Source organism: Notolabrus celidotus, chromosome 18, assembly GCF_009762535.1.
Source record: "Notolabrus celidotus isolate fNotCel1 chromosome 18, fNotCel1.pri, whole genome shotgun sequence".
NCBI classification, from domain to species: Eukaryota; Metazoa; Chordata; class Actinopteri; order Labriformes; family Labridae; genus Notolabrus; species Notolabrus celidotus.
In genome coordinates, this window is record NC_048289.1 from 26485754 (window position 1) to 26501853 (window position 16100).

A 16100-nucleotide genomic window follows, 5' to 3' on the forward strand; every position below is an offset into this window, starting at 1 on the left:
CAACAGGAGCAACGCTAAGGACAACCTGATCACACTTCATGTTAAATCAGTCCGCAGAGAGAAGCTCTGGCACATTTCACCTCTGCCTGTTGACTCTGTGGCAAAAATGTTCTCTGAGTTGCCAATTCCTACAAAATGAGGAGTGTCAGAGGAGTGAAACCAGCAAGAACACAGCCTCTGGTCTTTACAAGAAGTTCCACTTATTGACTGTGCTTTCAAAAACATAACATTTTGAACTTCCTTTAATTCAACAACAGCAGCTTTATCGTTGAACACCACCAGACTCTGACATACTGGCTTCAGCTTCTGTTTCAGAGGCTCTGCTGTTTGACACTGAGAGAGGGCTTCAAGGCTTCTCACACTCACACACATGCAGACACACAGCTCTACGTGTGTGAACATGTGTCAACTATAACTTACCTACAACTTATGGCAGGAGTAGGCTGGACGTATGATCCATGCCCTGCATACGTCGACATTTTTTGTGCATAAAATGTTTTGAATTACTCGCTGTTCTACAACGTATGCCAGCGTGCTTCAACGTGCTTCAGTGTGCTTCAGTGTGCTCTTAACTTATACAAAACTTACATATAACTTATGCGACGTACACCAGCATATTCAACAAATTTTTAATACGCTGGCATACGCTGGCTAAATCGTCTAGGTGTGACAGGGCAATAAGGACTAAAATTAATGAGAAAAAAATCTAATCTTGGGGCAATAAAGTCAGAGTTTTTTGAGAAAGAAGTCATAACTACAGGCAATGGTTAATCTATCTGTAGGTTAAAACAACATCCAGGGTGATATTTGAAGATTAGCCAGCTGCCTGCATTCAAATGAAGAATGTGGATCATCTTGTGAAGTTAAACTCAACAGCTGAAGACAAACAGCTGCTGCAGGAGCGTGCACAGTCTGCCTGTGAGCCTGCCCCTCTTCAAAACAGACAGTTTCTTAGCACAATTGATTCAGAATATAATATAAACTTTAACACTGTGGGAATATATGCAGAAAGATCCAAAAGTCTGAGTCCATAAGTAAAACACTAAACTTTCTAAAATGATACAGATCAACATTAACCCCTGAGAGATAATGTCTTTGATACTTAAATAAGTGTGAAGCCTTCTCAGATTGATCGCTTTCTATCGAGATATTTTGGATGCATGCTGCAGAGTCAGGTCAGCTTTTAATACAACATGCTGACTGAATATAGGCCTTGAGGTTCAGAGCCTCCGCTTCACTCAAACATACTTTGAGGTGTGCAAAGATCACAAAAGTCAGTGTGGCTCGTTTGAAGTGAGTTGTTCTCATGAGACAAAACGATCATCACAGAGTTAAAATCATGTTAAGTAGAGAATGTTGGATTTAAGGTGACCATGCTGAATGAAGAAGCTGCACAACTACCGTCCAACTCTTCAAACTGATACTTCATAGTCTGAATTTAAGTTCCAGTTTCTTCTTTTGACACATAAAACACAAATTCATGAAGTAAAATTGGTGCAAAGTCTTGCTTTAAGATTATTCCAGCAGGATTTAATTCATGGCTGAAGGCAGAGCTGAGACAAAGAGATTGCAGCGTGGCACGGATTAACTTCACCAAAGAGTGAGTTCTGCTCAGCGTGTCGTCTCTTCTGGTTTAGAGCGAGGTGATTGATTCTCCAACAGAACATTGTCCTCTGGTCATGCAGAGATAAACGTACTCAGAGGAGAGTGCAGACTTTAATGGTCGGCAACTCACGCTCGACGATCACTGACCGAACTGGGAGTGTTTGGAAAGTTTGGAAAGTATTCTGAGGTCGATTTTGACTTTCAGAATCTCAACAGACACCAAACTGATTACTAAAACAGTGATTCAATACAAAAAAAAATGTATGGAGAGGAGGTAGAAGCCGTGTCTATCCTCTCTCATCATGGGCAAGATCTCTGGCTAATAAGATGGACGAGCTAACAGGACTAGCCAGGAGTCAGGCGGAGTTTCAGGAATGTAGCATGGTGTGCTTCACGGAAAACGTGGCTGTATCAGGATATTCCCGACCACAACGTCTCCATTGACGGCTTCCTGATTGTCCAACCATATTATCTGCACAGGGAGATCTCACATGTCATACTGGTAGCTGTTTACATCCCAACCCGACTACGGCATCCAACGTTCTCCACGCTGCCATAGCCAGACTCCAGACAGACCACCAGAGTGCCCTCTTCCTGATCTCTAGGGACTTCAACCATTTATTTTCTACATAGCTTATTATTGTATTTGAATAACTTATTGTGTATAGAGCAACTGTAATGACCTAATTTCCCTCCCTGGGATAAATTAAGTATTTCTGATTCTGATTGAAATATCCAGAAAGTAAACGTGTGTTTTGGTTAGAGGAAGGGACGTGAGGTTAGTCCTCTTGTGCATGGATTTGAGATTTTGATGGTGCAATAATAGTCTGAGTAATAATCACAGTATCAGGATTTTCATGGTTATTGTGCTTTCACTGATTAAGCTCATTTTTAAGATTCAAAAAAGAACAATTCAGGTATTTAAAATAAGAGAAGGGTGAACTTTAATGATCCCCAGGAACAAATGTGGGGAATAAACTGAAGTGTTGCTGTCATCCATATTTTTGAAAATTGATGTTTTGGATTTGTTTGAAGTAAAATACTGGAGAGGAAATGAGAACACACTGTTAGTTTAAGTCTCACACAGTATTTAGAATTGAATTGCAATTGATTAAGCCCCCCTGGTATTGTCCTGGAAGCAGCTGAATCTCCTCAAGTGTTCTGCAAACACTACTCTCAAAAGATTCTTGAACTCTTTCATTTCTTCACCATATTTGAAAGTGAAAGCTCAGACTACTAGCACAGAAAACTCCCCCCAGGTCTCCCCCTTCACCTGCTCTTGGAGCTGCCCTGACTCCTCCTTCAGCAGAGACGCCTCCTCCCCGACTTGTGCACAACGCTGGGTCTCCTTCTTCAGGTACTCGATCTCCCTGTTGAGAAGCAGCAGATCAGAGAGTCAGACTTTATGTAACACTTCCCCGCTCTCTCTCTTCTCTTCTTTTTGTACATTCAGGTGTTCTCACTTCTGCTGGTACTCCTTGATCAGACGTTTGGCTTTGCCGTACTTGCGCTCCAGGGCCTGATACTGGGACTGGGTCTCCTTCAGGTGCTCGTCCACAGCCTGGCACAGACTCTGAGCCTCCATCCAGTACCCCTCCAGCTTCTCCATCCGCTCTTTGTTCTCCTGCAGGGTCGTCTCCAGCTGGGCTTTATCCATACGCCAGCGCTGCTTCTCCTGCTCTGCGTGGTGCAGCTGAAAACACAGGTGATACATGCATTTCAACAAAAGCACCTAAACATAAACACTGCTTAACTCCATCTTTATATACAATTAGGATTATTGATCAATCATGGATTCAAATTAGAGCTTAACTCAGTCGTTTACCTTTCGTTTGAGCTGCTGGATCTCTGCCTGCGTCACAGCGTGCTTTATTTGGAGCTGCAGAGAAGAGTTTTAACCACACGTGTTAATTTCCATCAGAGGAAACAAATCTGTGATTAAACAGGAAACGCTCCAATTACAGAGCTCCCTGCTCACCTCTTTGTATTTATGAGCCAGTTTCTCAGGATCCGTCTCCAGAGGCGACATGTCCTCGTTCTCCGCCAGGTCAAACACCTCGATGGCGCTGGGATACGGCGGGCTGACCTCCTCATCGTCGTCCTCCTCTTCATCTGTGCCATATTCACCACCCTGAAGGGAAAGAAGAAGATGGAGGGATGAAGTTTGTTCTAAGGCACCGATTCATTTCAACATCTAAAACAGAGGCGTGCAGTCGAGTGGGAGGAATGTGTCTCTCTACAAGATGCACAAATGTTGAATGCAATTGTACTTATATATCTCTTTTCTAGTCTTCTGACCACTCGAAGCGCGTTTACACAACTCATCACATTCACCCATTCACACACATTCACTCACTGATGGTAGAGGCTGCGATATAATAAGGGACCATCAGTGTAAGCTAATCTCATGCATACACATTCACAATCTGGGGTTCAGTGCCTTGCTAAAGGACCCTTCAGCATGTGACTGCAGGAGCTGGGATCAAATCACCAACCTTCCAGTGAGAGGCGACCAACTCTACCCACAGCCGCCCACAAGACTGCTACAGCCCACTAACACCCACTAAGAAGCAGCTAACATTAGCTGAATCATTTCTCCATTGTTTTTAGCCCAGAGGCTAACTTGTTTTGAGTCAGTTCTTTGTGATTCGTAGTTTGTTTGTTTTTCCAAGAAGGAATATAAAAGTTGATTCAAATCATGAATCAAGGTTTTATTTTTAGGCCTTATTGCCCAGCCCTAATTCCTTCTTCTTTTTTCTTTTAAGTTATGTTTTTGGGCATTTTCACCTTTAATGGACAGGACAACTGAAGAGAAACAGGAAATGTGGGGAGCAGAGAGAGGGGGAGGACATGCAGTAAATGGATCGAACCTGCGACCTCTGCAACGAGGGCTGTGACCTCTGTACATGGGGTGCACTTAGACCGCTAGGCCATCGGCGCCCCTAGGCCCTAATTTCTGGCTCCATCAACAAGGGGAAAATGTGCCAGAGTTGCCTTTATAGATCAAGCTTTGCACAAATGTGTCTCCATCTTTGGTGAGCTGGTGAATCAGCCCTTAATAATAAAGCCACTTATAGATTCTTCTTTGATGTATTTTGAGTTCTAGTTTTAGAGGATCCTTGAAAGGCAAATCATCACCATTAATACAGGGAACAACAACATTTGTGACGGCTGATTGTTAAACATTAATTTTGTTTGTGATGGGAAGGTGATGTAGATTTCCAGGAACACACAAATTAAAGCTGGGGTTGGCAGTCTCGGAAAACTAGCATGAATTTGAATGTAGCATTTCCTCAGGTCTCCGTCAGAGGGGACAGGCCCGAGGTTGAGCAAGAGGGGCAGTCAGTAGAGTCAGGGGAAGCAGAGGTAGGGGACGAGGACTCGGAGTACACGCCGGGGAAATGTACGCGCAGGAGGCGGGCAGAACGGCAGGACGGGATTTGAATGGTTTAAAATTTTGGCACCCAAAAAAGGCTGATTGGTTGGTGTTTTCCCAGGTTTACTCCGGCTGTAGATAGCAGCTTTTCTTCCTTCTTTTTTAAGAACACATTATGTATTGATTGCCATCAGGACATAAAGATCATTTTAACCAGTATAACAAAAAGTGTATCCAAATCTGATTACCAACCCCAGCTTTAATTGTTCCTCAAATCCAAAATATTGAAATTATTTGACCTTGTAGATTTTAAACCTGCACAAATTGTGTGTAAGGCAAGGAAAAATCTCCTTCCAGGAAATATTCAAAGATTGTTCTTTGAAAGAGAGGGGGGTTATAACTTAAGAGGGAAGTTAAGATTAAAGATGGTGAGTGTTCGGAGAAGTTTTTGTATTTCAATCTGTGGTGTAAAACTCTGGAACAGTCTCAATATGGAGCTACAGCAATGCCACAAAATAATCCAGTTCAAGAAGAGGTATAAAGAAATGATTTTCATGGAGGTACAAGAAGGAATACAAGTGTTGATAATCCTGGAGGGGTTTACTTTTGATTGTAAGTGTAAATATGAAGATTTGACTTGTAAGGAGTGCACTAGTATAATGCCAGATAATAGTGAATGAAGGGGTAGGATTAGATAAGTTTTCACTTCTTCCTACTCCTTTTCGCACATGTAAAGTAACATGTTTCAGTGCTTGCTAATGGAACTGATTGATTTTGTTTCTTTTGTATGACTACTTCTTCTTTTATACTCATGTTTTTTTTTCCTATTTTACTTTTACATGTTCGAAATAAAGACATCAAATCAAATCAAGGTTTCTGTTTTGTTTTTAGGCGAGTTAATTAACAAAACAAAAAAAGGAAGAAAGAAAAGTTTCAGAATGACATTTGTTTCCTCCTGTTTGTACATAATGAAACCAAAAACAGCAAAGAAATGAGTTTTAAAAACATGTTTTGATGCAGTGACACCACATGGACACTAGATGGTGCTAAACTCCACAGCACTTTTTTTTTCCATTGTAAGCTTTTCAAGATCCACCCTCCATCACCCTGACATGAATGGGGCATCATCCCTTCTGTTTTATAATAGTCTAAATGTCTCCTGTTTCTCCGAGTGCTTGTTCTGTTTATGTCAAACTCAAACATAGAGGAAATCAGAGACATCAGGATTAACAAAGCAAAGAGCGTCTGAGGGCGTCCTGCTCCATTCATCCTGATCCGTCCTCATTTGGGATCAGAGCTTATCGTTTGAACAGACTGACGCTATACGCTGGACACAGAACACTGTGGCTTTAGGCCAGAGGAACACATGACAATCATAACCTCAGCAGAGAGGGTCACTTCTGTTCGGCATGATACTAGAATGAATTTCATAATCCTAAAGGGGAACCGAGTACATACAGGGGCAACACACAGACGACTCCTGTCTGATTTTGAAAGCTGTGTTATGTGCCTAAGCGAGTGGAAGAGGTTACATAAACTTTAAAGACCCAATGAAACAGAAGAGAGGTCAAGGTTTTGTTTTTGTATCACATGTATTAAAGTTATCATCATCTATGCATACACACCTCACCAAATGACACATTTTGAAGGCATTTGTAAGGAAATGTGTGGTTTTACTACTTCCTGAAATGTTGTTTACCAACCAGCACCCCCATGACTTCTAGCTCTGTCACACGCTAGCTTGCAGGTTGGCATCCCATCTCTGCAAAACCTTCTGATGTTCCTGACACTCACAGCTGATCTCCAGAATTTTGAATCCCTTTGATTTCCCTCCCTCCATGAAACTTTAAATGTGCAAATCTAACTTATGAATAAAAAAAAGTGTCATCCAGTTTGTTATCTTTTTTTAAAATATGTATTATCAGTCATGCTGAAAAGAGGGAGGAGAGCAGACACAAATGGATCGGATATTCATCTCTATAGTCAGACAAGTGAGGCCTAATGTGTAGCAAGGTGTTTTGTTCTCTCTGTAGGGTGCTGTAAACACCAATCAAAATCTGAAACAGGTCCCTCTCTTGCATTTAGTTCTTAGAGAAAACAAGATGTAAAGATCCTCATATGTACCTGATTAAAAAGCACTCAGCTAGGTGTTTCTTGGGGACTTGGATTGATGCTTCTACTCTGTTTTAAATCAGCTCTTTTAAAGGCTTAAGTGATGCTAGACGGGAAAGTTTTCAGAAGCAGGGTCACCCCTCAAATTTATCCTGCTTTCCCTTTTGTTCCTACATTCTGCAACCCTCCCTTTGTCTTTCATTCCTCCTATATGTAGAGCCCTAAAATGAGGTTGGTCGCACTCAGGAGCTATGACGGATCCCTTGATAAGCTTCCAACAATGGCGAGACGTTTAACATCAAACTCTGTTCTAATGAAATCAGTAAATGTTTGTCAAATTGCATCCTGCTGATGGTCCTTCTTGAGAAACAGTCAATATTCCCTGATTTCAAAGTGTGTGTAAGGATTTTACATTAAGGCTCTACTTCATCTAGTCAGGCCTATTTGTTATTCTTTTGTGTTTATAGTTGATGTTGTTATTATTATATCTATATTTTTATTTTTATGCCTTATTCTTATGCCTTTGTACAAAGAAGAGCACAGTTTACCAAAGACAAATTCCTTGTGTGTTCAAGCATACCTGGCCAATAAAGCTGATTCTGATTCTGATTCTGGTTCACACATGCACAGCTGAAAGATTCTTGAAAATTTCAGGACTACCTTTCCCCCACATTTTACAGTTTTCCTTTCACACATGTCCCTTAGAGCAGGAGATTTTTGGGGGCAGGTTTCTCAGGAGGGAGGACATGATGTAAAAAAGAAGCTGTGGACATCACCGTGTAATGTTTACAAGATATACAAGACGGTAGATGTGAACTGGTGCTTTGTTTGTTTTTGTATGTTTTTGCTGTCCTGTAGATTCTCCTTCATTCATTATGTCTGCATTATTCATGCTGTATCTGTGCTTAGTGAAAACCTTGAATAAAATAACAGAGGGGGGAAAAGAGTGGAAAAGAACATGCTTGAGAGCAGAAAAGAGAAAGCTTCATCACTTGCAGAAAAATCGCAACAGTAGCAAAAATGATTTTAAAAGAGGCACCACCTCTTCCACTCTTTGAATCTTTGTGACGTCAACCTGCTGTAACCTCACATCACCTCGCCTTGGCTTCTTGTGGAAATGTTACTAAAGGCAGGCAGGAGTCTAGATAAAGCCGGGGGGAGAAGTTCAGCTCACACATTCAGCTCACCATAAAAATGTCTGGAAATCTTCAGGAGTGTGGTGCATGTGTGAAAAGGGCTTATCAGTCAGTGGGATTAAGAATCTGGACTCTTCTCTTCATTTGATTCTCTTTCATCTGTTAGGTTGATCATGTTTGTGTGCGTGCGTGTGAAGGCGACGGGGGGAGGGCTGGAATCTGATTAGTAAGCACTGCTGCACCCTCAGTCGCTCTCGATGGACCCTTCACAGGTCTGAAAATGAGCTCTGATTATTTACAACACTGACCTCTTGTTCATCCATGTACTGGTTGTAGCGCTGCTCCATCATCTCCCTCTGCCAGCGCTCCTGCTCCAGCGTCTGCTGGATGAGCTGGGCCACCTCGCTCTGCTCCCCCGGCTTCTCTCGGCCAATCACGAACCTGCATTTTGACGATAAGGAGTCCAGCTCAGAAACAATATAACCCCCCAACACACAACATGTTCAAAGCAGCCCCGCTGAGGTGATATGGTATTAAACTTCACTATACGTGCATGCTTAAATAATACATGGTGCTCTGTGTTTTTCTCCAGGCCACTGAGGAGGCTCTATGGGGGACAGTATGGCGTTATTCATACATAATAAACATGGTATGGGCCTCTTCAGTAGATTTATTGTAATGTTTTTATGCAGTAAGGAATGTGCCGCCTCCCTGATGACAAAAACTGACTTCCTGTTTCCAGCTGAACAAAGGCGGTCTCTGTGGAGTTGACTTCTTTCTATGAAAATCTTTCTTAAAATCAAACCCCTCAGCTCTGCCTCTCCTTCAGCTCATTGTTCACTTCATTATAGAGCTTATATGCTTCCTGATTGAGCCCTCACAATCCTCCGTCCAATTAAAAGGCACCGATAAACAGGAAAACATACAGTAAATCACGATGTAGCCACAGATGTTATTACGCCTGCGGCCGTTCATCGTCTGCAGCTCTAACTGCTAATTAAACGTTCACAAACACGCTCCCTCCCCCCCTAAGACTATTTGTCCGCCTGATGTTTTTTTATGAATAGGTCTGAGCTCCAGCGCCCTTCAATCCATAATGCATGAGCTATCTATGGCGGTCTCTGATCTTTCACAAGACGCTCAACACCGACAGTTCCCCTTCACTTCTGACCACTAAACCCTGAATTATTGATGAGCTAAGACGACAAAAGGAGCGCAACAGAAAGCTGCTGAACACGGCTACGAAGACTACTCTGATACTTTGATGCTGACTGTATTTATTCCAGATAACAAGGCTTTCTGCAGCCTCAGAGTGGAAGCTTTTGACCGTATTCAGGATGTCTTTTCAACCCCTGCAGGCTGTAATCATGACCCTGTGAGAGTTAAGATATAAATCTGCTGTCTGCCAAGCTGAGCACGCAGGATGTGGTCGAAGTCGGTCCTGTGAGCGAGGCCGGCTATCAAGAGGAAGCCTTCTCTTTAAGTAAGAATGCTGGATATCAAAGAGGGCTGCTGCTGCAACAAAGAGAAAGAGAAGTGAAGTCTTGGTCACAAGTAAAGCCGAGGAGATCTGCAGAGTCACAACTGTGATCATAAAAGTTCTTCAAAAGAGGGCAGAGGAAGCAAAAAGAGACACGTGTAGAGTGGAGCTGAGGTGACAGGCATAATTAGGAGCCATCTTTGTACAGGGGTGTAAATCAAATGTAGCATATGCCACAGCAGCATTTTCCACCCATGGTTCTGTCTTAGCACACTGCTGTATTATCAGAAATCTATCAAACACACATTATAATGTTTATAAGAGTGTATATTTTAGTAGTTTTAATACTCTAAGTGTGTGATAGGACTCCTCTTATGCCAAAATACGGTCACAAAACGGATACACCTGTGCATCCTCTTTTACAGCTCCTCCAGCAGTCCTGCTCTCTCCTCACTCTCCTCTCCTTAAAACACATTTTAGGAACTGAGACATCAGACAAGATGGCACTTAGAGTTATTTCCAGGTCACAGGAAGGAGGACAGAGGAGACGAGGAGACAAGTATGCTGGTGTGTAAAGTAACGTGTCTATTTTGTATGCATAACTGTACGCAAGCTTCTCTGTAGACTGTCCTATGAGTGTCCTGTTTTTTTAAAGATTGTTTTCGGGGCATTTTTTCCTTTCTTAGACAGGACAGCTGAAGAGAGACAGGACATGTGGGGCGTAGAGAGAGAGGGGGGGGGGGGACTGCAGCATGGGGTTGTGACCGAGAGTTGAACCTGTGACCGCTGTGGCGAGGGCTGCAGCGTCAGTACACGGGTGCGCACTTAAACTGCTCGGTCAACCGCCTCCCTCTGTTATTATAACATTAGTTTTATGATTTTTCCAAATATGCCTCAGGGCTATGAGTGAAATTTTGCTATTATGATAACTCCGACATATTAAGATTGACAGTTATTGCTGCTAGAAGGATTAATGTGCTAATGTGTTAATAAAAAAAGGGATAAATTAAAGAGCGCACAGAGCAGGTTAATGTTCACCATCTGTAGCACCAGTGTAGGATGTCCATTAGCATAAAACACATAGAACTGAACATTGTGATTGTATCTTAAAGCTCCTACTACTCACTCTTTTTTCAATCTCCCTGAATCCAAATTTTTAAAGCAATTCAGACAAAACAATTCAAAAACTTGAACGGCACAACAGCTCCCGGACAGTGAAGCCAAAACATTTAGAGCTCCCCCTACTGGTCGGCTGCAGCATAGGTCATAAAGCCTGCCTACTCCATTATCACAGATGGAACATGGGTCAAACTATAAATACATTTAAATGCTGCATCAAATATGCTCTAAGCCATGACAGTAAGGTCTCATTCTAGTTTATGCGCAACAGTTTATTTGTTTGAGAAGTTTAGTTGTAATTAGTTTCTTGATGCTACAAAAAGACATCATGACTGACAGCCTTAATGACGAATGTAGCTCCTGCAGTGTTCTTTACCCGATTAGCAGAGTAGAGGAGATACGGTGAAAGGCGACGCAACAAACACGAACCCAAGAGTCAGGAGCATCTGCTTCAAATCAACACAAGAATCTGTTCTGCTGTTTACTGCATCAACCTGAGGGATCACTGCCATGTAATCGTAAGTTGAACGTGTGCTTTAGTTGCTGGGAGGGGTGTGACATCAATCGCAAGGTCGTTTCTGTGCATGCCTTCACTCCAAAACACATTACTAGCTCAATATGTCAGCAGCTGTATTTTGGCTTCATTTCTTTTTTACAACAGGAGGAGATCAAGTCGCGTCATCCATCTTTATTTATATCTTATTATTGTTCTTTTCTACATAGGAAACCCTTCATGCCTTACAGTGGCCAGGATGTAAATCAACACCTGTGCCTTCATTGAGCATGCATAGACATATGAATACATAAATAGTCCCCCACTCTAAATCCCAAAGCCACCCACAGCAGCTCATTTCAACACATCAGTATTTTCATTCATCTTATGCATTTCACTTTACATTTATATGAAGCAGCTAAAATATGTTGCTAACTTTAGAAAAAGGTTTCAAAGGCAGCTCAACATAAAGTGAGAGTGAAACCTATGATGCAAAACTGATGTGGAGCTACACTTGGCTTCTCTTCTGGATCCCTTGTTGCAAGTTAACCAGGTTGTGTCCTTAAAGATGTGAATGAAACTGAAGTTAAAATAAAAAGTATAATCTTCATGCAGATTCCTCTTTTTGTTGTTGCATATGAAAATCAAACAGGCGTGTTTTCAAGGTAAAAATAACATGTCTTACTAATTGAGACGGCCATATTTATATTCCTAGAGCTACGCTGCTGTTGGGGTGATTAAACATTAAACTTGTGTTACATGATTTGTTTATTTGAATTATTAAAGTGTGTCAAAGCAAATGAGAAACAACATGTCTGTTTGGGGTAAATCTTACTTGACGGTTCCTAAAGTGTTCCTGAGTACAGTGGCGGCGAAGCTCTGGGTGACTCCCACCAAACTGGTCCCGTCCACCTCCACAATCAGATCGTTCACCTGGATCCTGGAGGAGAAGGAGGAGGCAGCGGCGGAGAGAGATGTTTAGAGTTTACAGTAATAGCTCAGCTGCAGCCTCGGTTCGTCATCTTTACACTGAAGCCCACACGAGCCAAACTCCATTTATAAAAGTGCTGATTCTTGGCAGGGAAAGCTCCTCACAGCTGCCAGAAATCAGAGACTTGTGGGACAATGAAGCATCCGTTGGTGGAAATAAAGCTACAACTACTGAGCTGACCCCAGACCGACCTGTGGAGTACGTAGCAGAGGCCCTGTCAGTTTGAATGAACGTACCTGGTGTCCCTGTGAGCTGCTCCTCCGTCTGTGACCGTCTTCACAAAGATGCCCAGCTTCTCCAGACCCATGTCGGCCCCTGCACCCATCCCGATGATACTGATGCCCAGACCATCGCCGTCTAAAAGAAAGAGGAGACACAAGACCACATGATATTTAACTGTGACCACGTCTAGCTTTGAAAGGTCTGTTTTTCACTGTGATTGTGTTACCACTTGGCAGGCACACATTGTATGATTATTAGTCGAATACATTCAGGTATGTTAGCTTGTGAACAGGTTAATTTTGGATGGGGAAGTGAAAGGGCAGTTCCAGACCCCACATTAAAAGATCCCCCGCAGACCTTTCTCTCCAAACAAAGTTATGTTTACATTCACTGTCACCGACAAACTGCATTGTGTGCGTGACCTTGAGGTCTGAAAAATGCATTTCCTTCCTCATAAAACATCAACAAAGGTGATTGTTTCCCTGTTTTTTACCTTGCATTCACCAAAGTCACATAGCAGCCTTTTTATTTCTAAAGTTGCACTCAGGGCTGAGAGCTCAAATGTTATCTAACTGTAAGATGTCATACGGCTGCATTTGTAGGGATCTGAAAAATCATCTAATACAAGCCGTACTGAACATTAAACCATTGGAATACAAGTGACAGTGAGATAAGTAAAGCTGTATTTTTAACATGAGATAATACATTTGATAATCCATTAGCTATTAATGTATGCTAGCTATTATTAGCATTCAACCGCACTCTAGCTAGCATAACATTATGACAGTATAACATGATACAAAAGGACTATTTAATTGTTCTAGGCTTTTCTTATTGTATCCTACTACTCTTTAAAAGAGTAACCCCAGCTAGCAAGAAGCTAAATGCTACTTTAAGCTGTTGTTGAATGGCAGCTAATCTCAGAATTCACTAGATGTCAAACAACAATATAGATGCTTCTGGGAACGACGGCCAACTTTTCAGACATTCTGGTGTAGCCAGAGTTAGTAAAGACCGGCTTCCAACTAAGACTTCTTTTTCCATGTATTGCACAAAGTACAGTGCAATTAGCATCTTGGTAAGGCAATGTAAGTTCAGATTAACAGCAGAGCAAACTTTCCCCTGATACTGATTTGTCTGCTAAATAAACAAAGTCATTTCTTGGTTCATTACATTCCCCTGAAGTAGCACCTAGTGGGTCTCAGCTTCACTGTAAATTGTTTTAGTCACACAGAGGCTTCCTACACTGGTATGAACTTGAAAATGAAAAGGTTTTTTTTTTAAGCTTTGATCAGGATAAATGAGATAACCATTTGTCAATTCCCTTTGTTTTAAGGATTTGCAACCTGAACACAGCACTACAACCCATCCTTTGGTTTCTGGTCCTTAAAGTGACGTCAAAGGAAAACTGTGATTATAGTAAACTTTGTATGTCCATGCAACCAGTTGTCTTCTGCCTCATCTATGTTAGAAAATACTGAATGTATTGCACACAACTGCCACAAACTGTCAGCATAAATGCACCAGAAATAATGTGTATCACATTTCGTCTTGTGCGTCCTCATGCATGTGCACAATACACACAAAAAAAGAGACCTGATTGGTAAAACAGGCTCTGCTGTGGGCCTGTTAGTTATCCTTCATTTGAAGTCAGAATATCTAATTAATACATGGAAATGTCATACATGGACTTATGTAGTGCATCAAGACTAAATATTAACATTTTATACATTTAAAAAATGTACACTATGTGAAATGTTACGCAGTGTTAAAGGATATTTGTATGCGATTCTATCTGAGGAAGAAAACACTTTTTATTATGACTGGAGGAGAGGAAGGATTATGATAGCTGGCTGAGATTATTTATGTTTATTTATGTGTTCATTTATGTATGATCTCTGTGGCTTACATCGGGTAAATATTTGTCTCAGTGTTGTTGAAAAGTAGATAAGGGGTAAGAAACTTAACTTTTTTAAATAACATGTTCAAAATAAAGGTTCCAATCTATCAATCAAGTATTATTTTTAAAGTATTTGTCATCATTTATATCAAAGCTCTCTAACTCTATATCTTTGTATCTATCTTTATGTAACATTTAACATTTTTCAGTGGACCTGTGCAGAGCTAAATGGATGAGTGTTAGCTCTTCAGTCAGAGTAAAGTCCCTGAAAGGATTTCTGAAGAAGTGATGGGATCTCACATCAAACCTCACACTTACTGGAGGCGATGAAAGAATCAGAAGAGATGGGACTTTTTTTTTTTTTTTCCTCAGCACTTTAAAACTGAAAAAGGCCTTCAGCGTGTTGCTGTAATTGATTTATATTTATAATAAAAGCATGCACACTCCTCTCTGTCTGAGAGATAAAGAAACAGTCCGCCCTTCACGCTGTGCTGAAATAATAAAACCCTACTTTAGTTATCTTTTTCATGTGCTCCTGAAAGTTAGATAAGAATCTTTATAACACCCACATTCCTGCTTGAGGTGTGATGTGACGAGTTGGTGTAATTATTTGTCAGCACTGTTTCTCAGGTCGCTTTTTCTGGAGCCTCCTTTCTACAGTGATATAATTAAAAGAGACATCAGACACAGCATCATGTATGTACAGTATATAGAGCATGGTCACATATGGTTTCCTGTATAATCTACCCTGTACACATTTCTATGTTTAGTCTTCTATAAATATATTAATGCACCATAATGTCCAAGGGATGTAAACGTGAGGCTCACTGGGGGGGATGGAGGATGGAAGTTGCACCAATGCACTTTCTTTGCCTTGCAGGAAGCAGCATGGATGCCAGGAGGCAGCTTGTGAACACCAACGGCTTCTTTATACGATTTCATTTTTCATTTGACTTCAAAGATGCACAGAGAGGACACATTTAACTGTCCACATGCACAAGAATTCAATTTCAAACCTCTTTGCAGAGACATAACATTTCTTTTACTCATTTTGTTTCCAAATGGAATCAACCTGCTGCCCCGAGCACGTTCAAATGCTTCTGATCTTTTGTGCAATCGAAACTTTTAAACACATTTGGTGCAGCTCTAGTTCAAAGTCGACTCAAGCCTACTGCAGGACATATGGAGGATGCACAGCTGTTTCTATCAGACCACAATGCTGATGTGTTGTAGCTGTTTGCAAGGAAGCTGACGCCCTGTCTCAGCTCAGCCTCTTTGCCTGCTTCTAGATGAGTCTAAAGTTAGATGGAGTCTGATCCATCTTTAGAGACTATATTCATGTTTTATACAACCTATGTTACAAATATTGTGAGACAGCAGACTCTTTAAGGTAGCTCAAAGCAAATCACCTTTCTCCAGCTCCACGGGGAACAGGTCCAGCCTCTCCACCCTCTTCTCCAGCTCATACTCTGCGGATGCCGCCATGGGATCCACGTCTTCATTACGCCTGTCGTAGTCCTCGTTGGGATAGGTAGCAAACACCTGCAGGAGGAGGAGGGAGATGAGATCAGAGTGAGAATCAAAAACATTTAAAGGAAGAGGAGAGCTTGTCATTGTGGTTTTGTTGGAATTCCCTGCCTACCCCTTTTTACTCCAGGACTGTTGT

At 41.6% G+C, this 16100-nt stretch overlaps 1 protein-coding gene across 2 annotated transcripts in view; it reads right to left on the bottom strand.

Annotated features, from left to right (window-relative positions):
• Positions 1-16100, bottom strand: part of ppp1r9bb (protein phosphatase 1, regulatory subunit 9Bb) — a 36532-nt gene that overhangs the window by 1575 nt on the left and 18857 nt on the right. For both annotated transcript variants that reach the window (XM_034707336.1, XM_034707337.1), the window contains exons 3-10: positions 15844-15976; positions 12549-12669; positions 12157-12261; positions 8538-8670; positions 3584-3736; positions 3431-3484; positions 3069-3298; positions 2879-2975 (exon numbers count right to left, since the gene is read on the bottom strand). In XM_034707336.1, the coding sequence (XP_034563227.1) occupies positions 2879-2975; positions 3069-3298; positions 3431-3484; positions 3584-3736; positions 8538-8670; positions 12157-12261; positions 12549-12669; positions 15844-15976 (1026 nt within the window). The remainder of the gene's footprint in view (positions 1-2878; positions 2976-3068; positions 3299-3430; positions 3485-3583; positions 3737-8537; positions 8671-12156; positions 12262-12548; positions 12670-15843; positions 15977-16100) is intronic.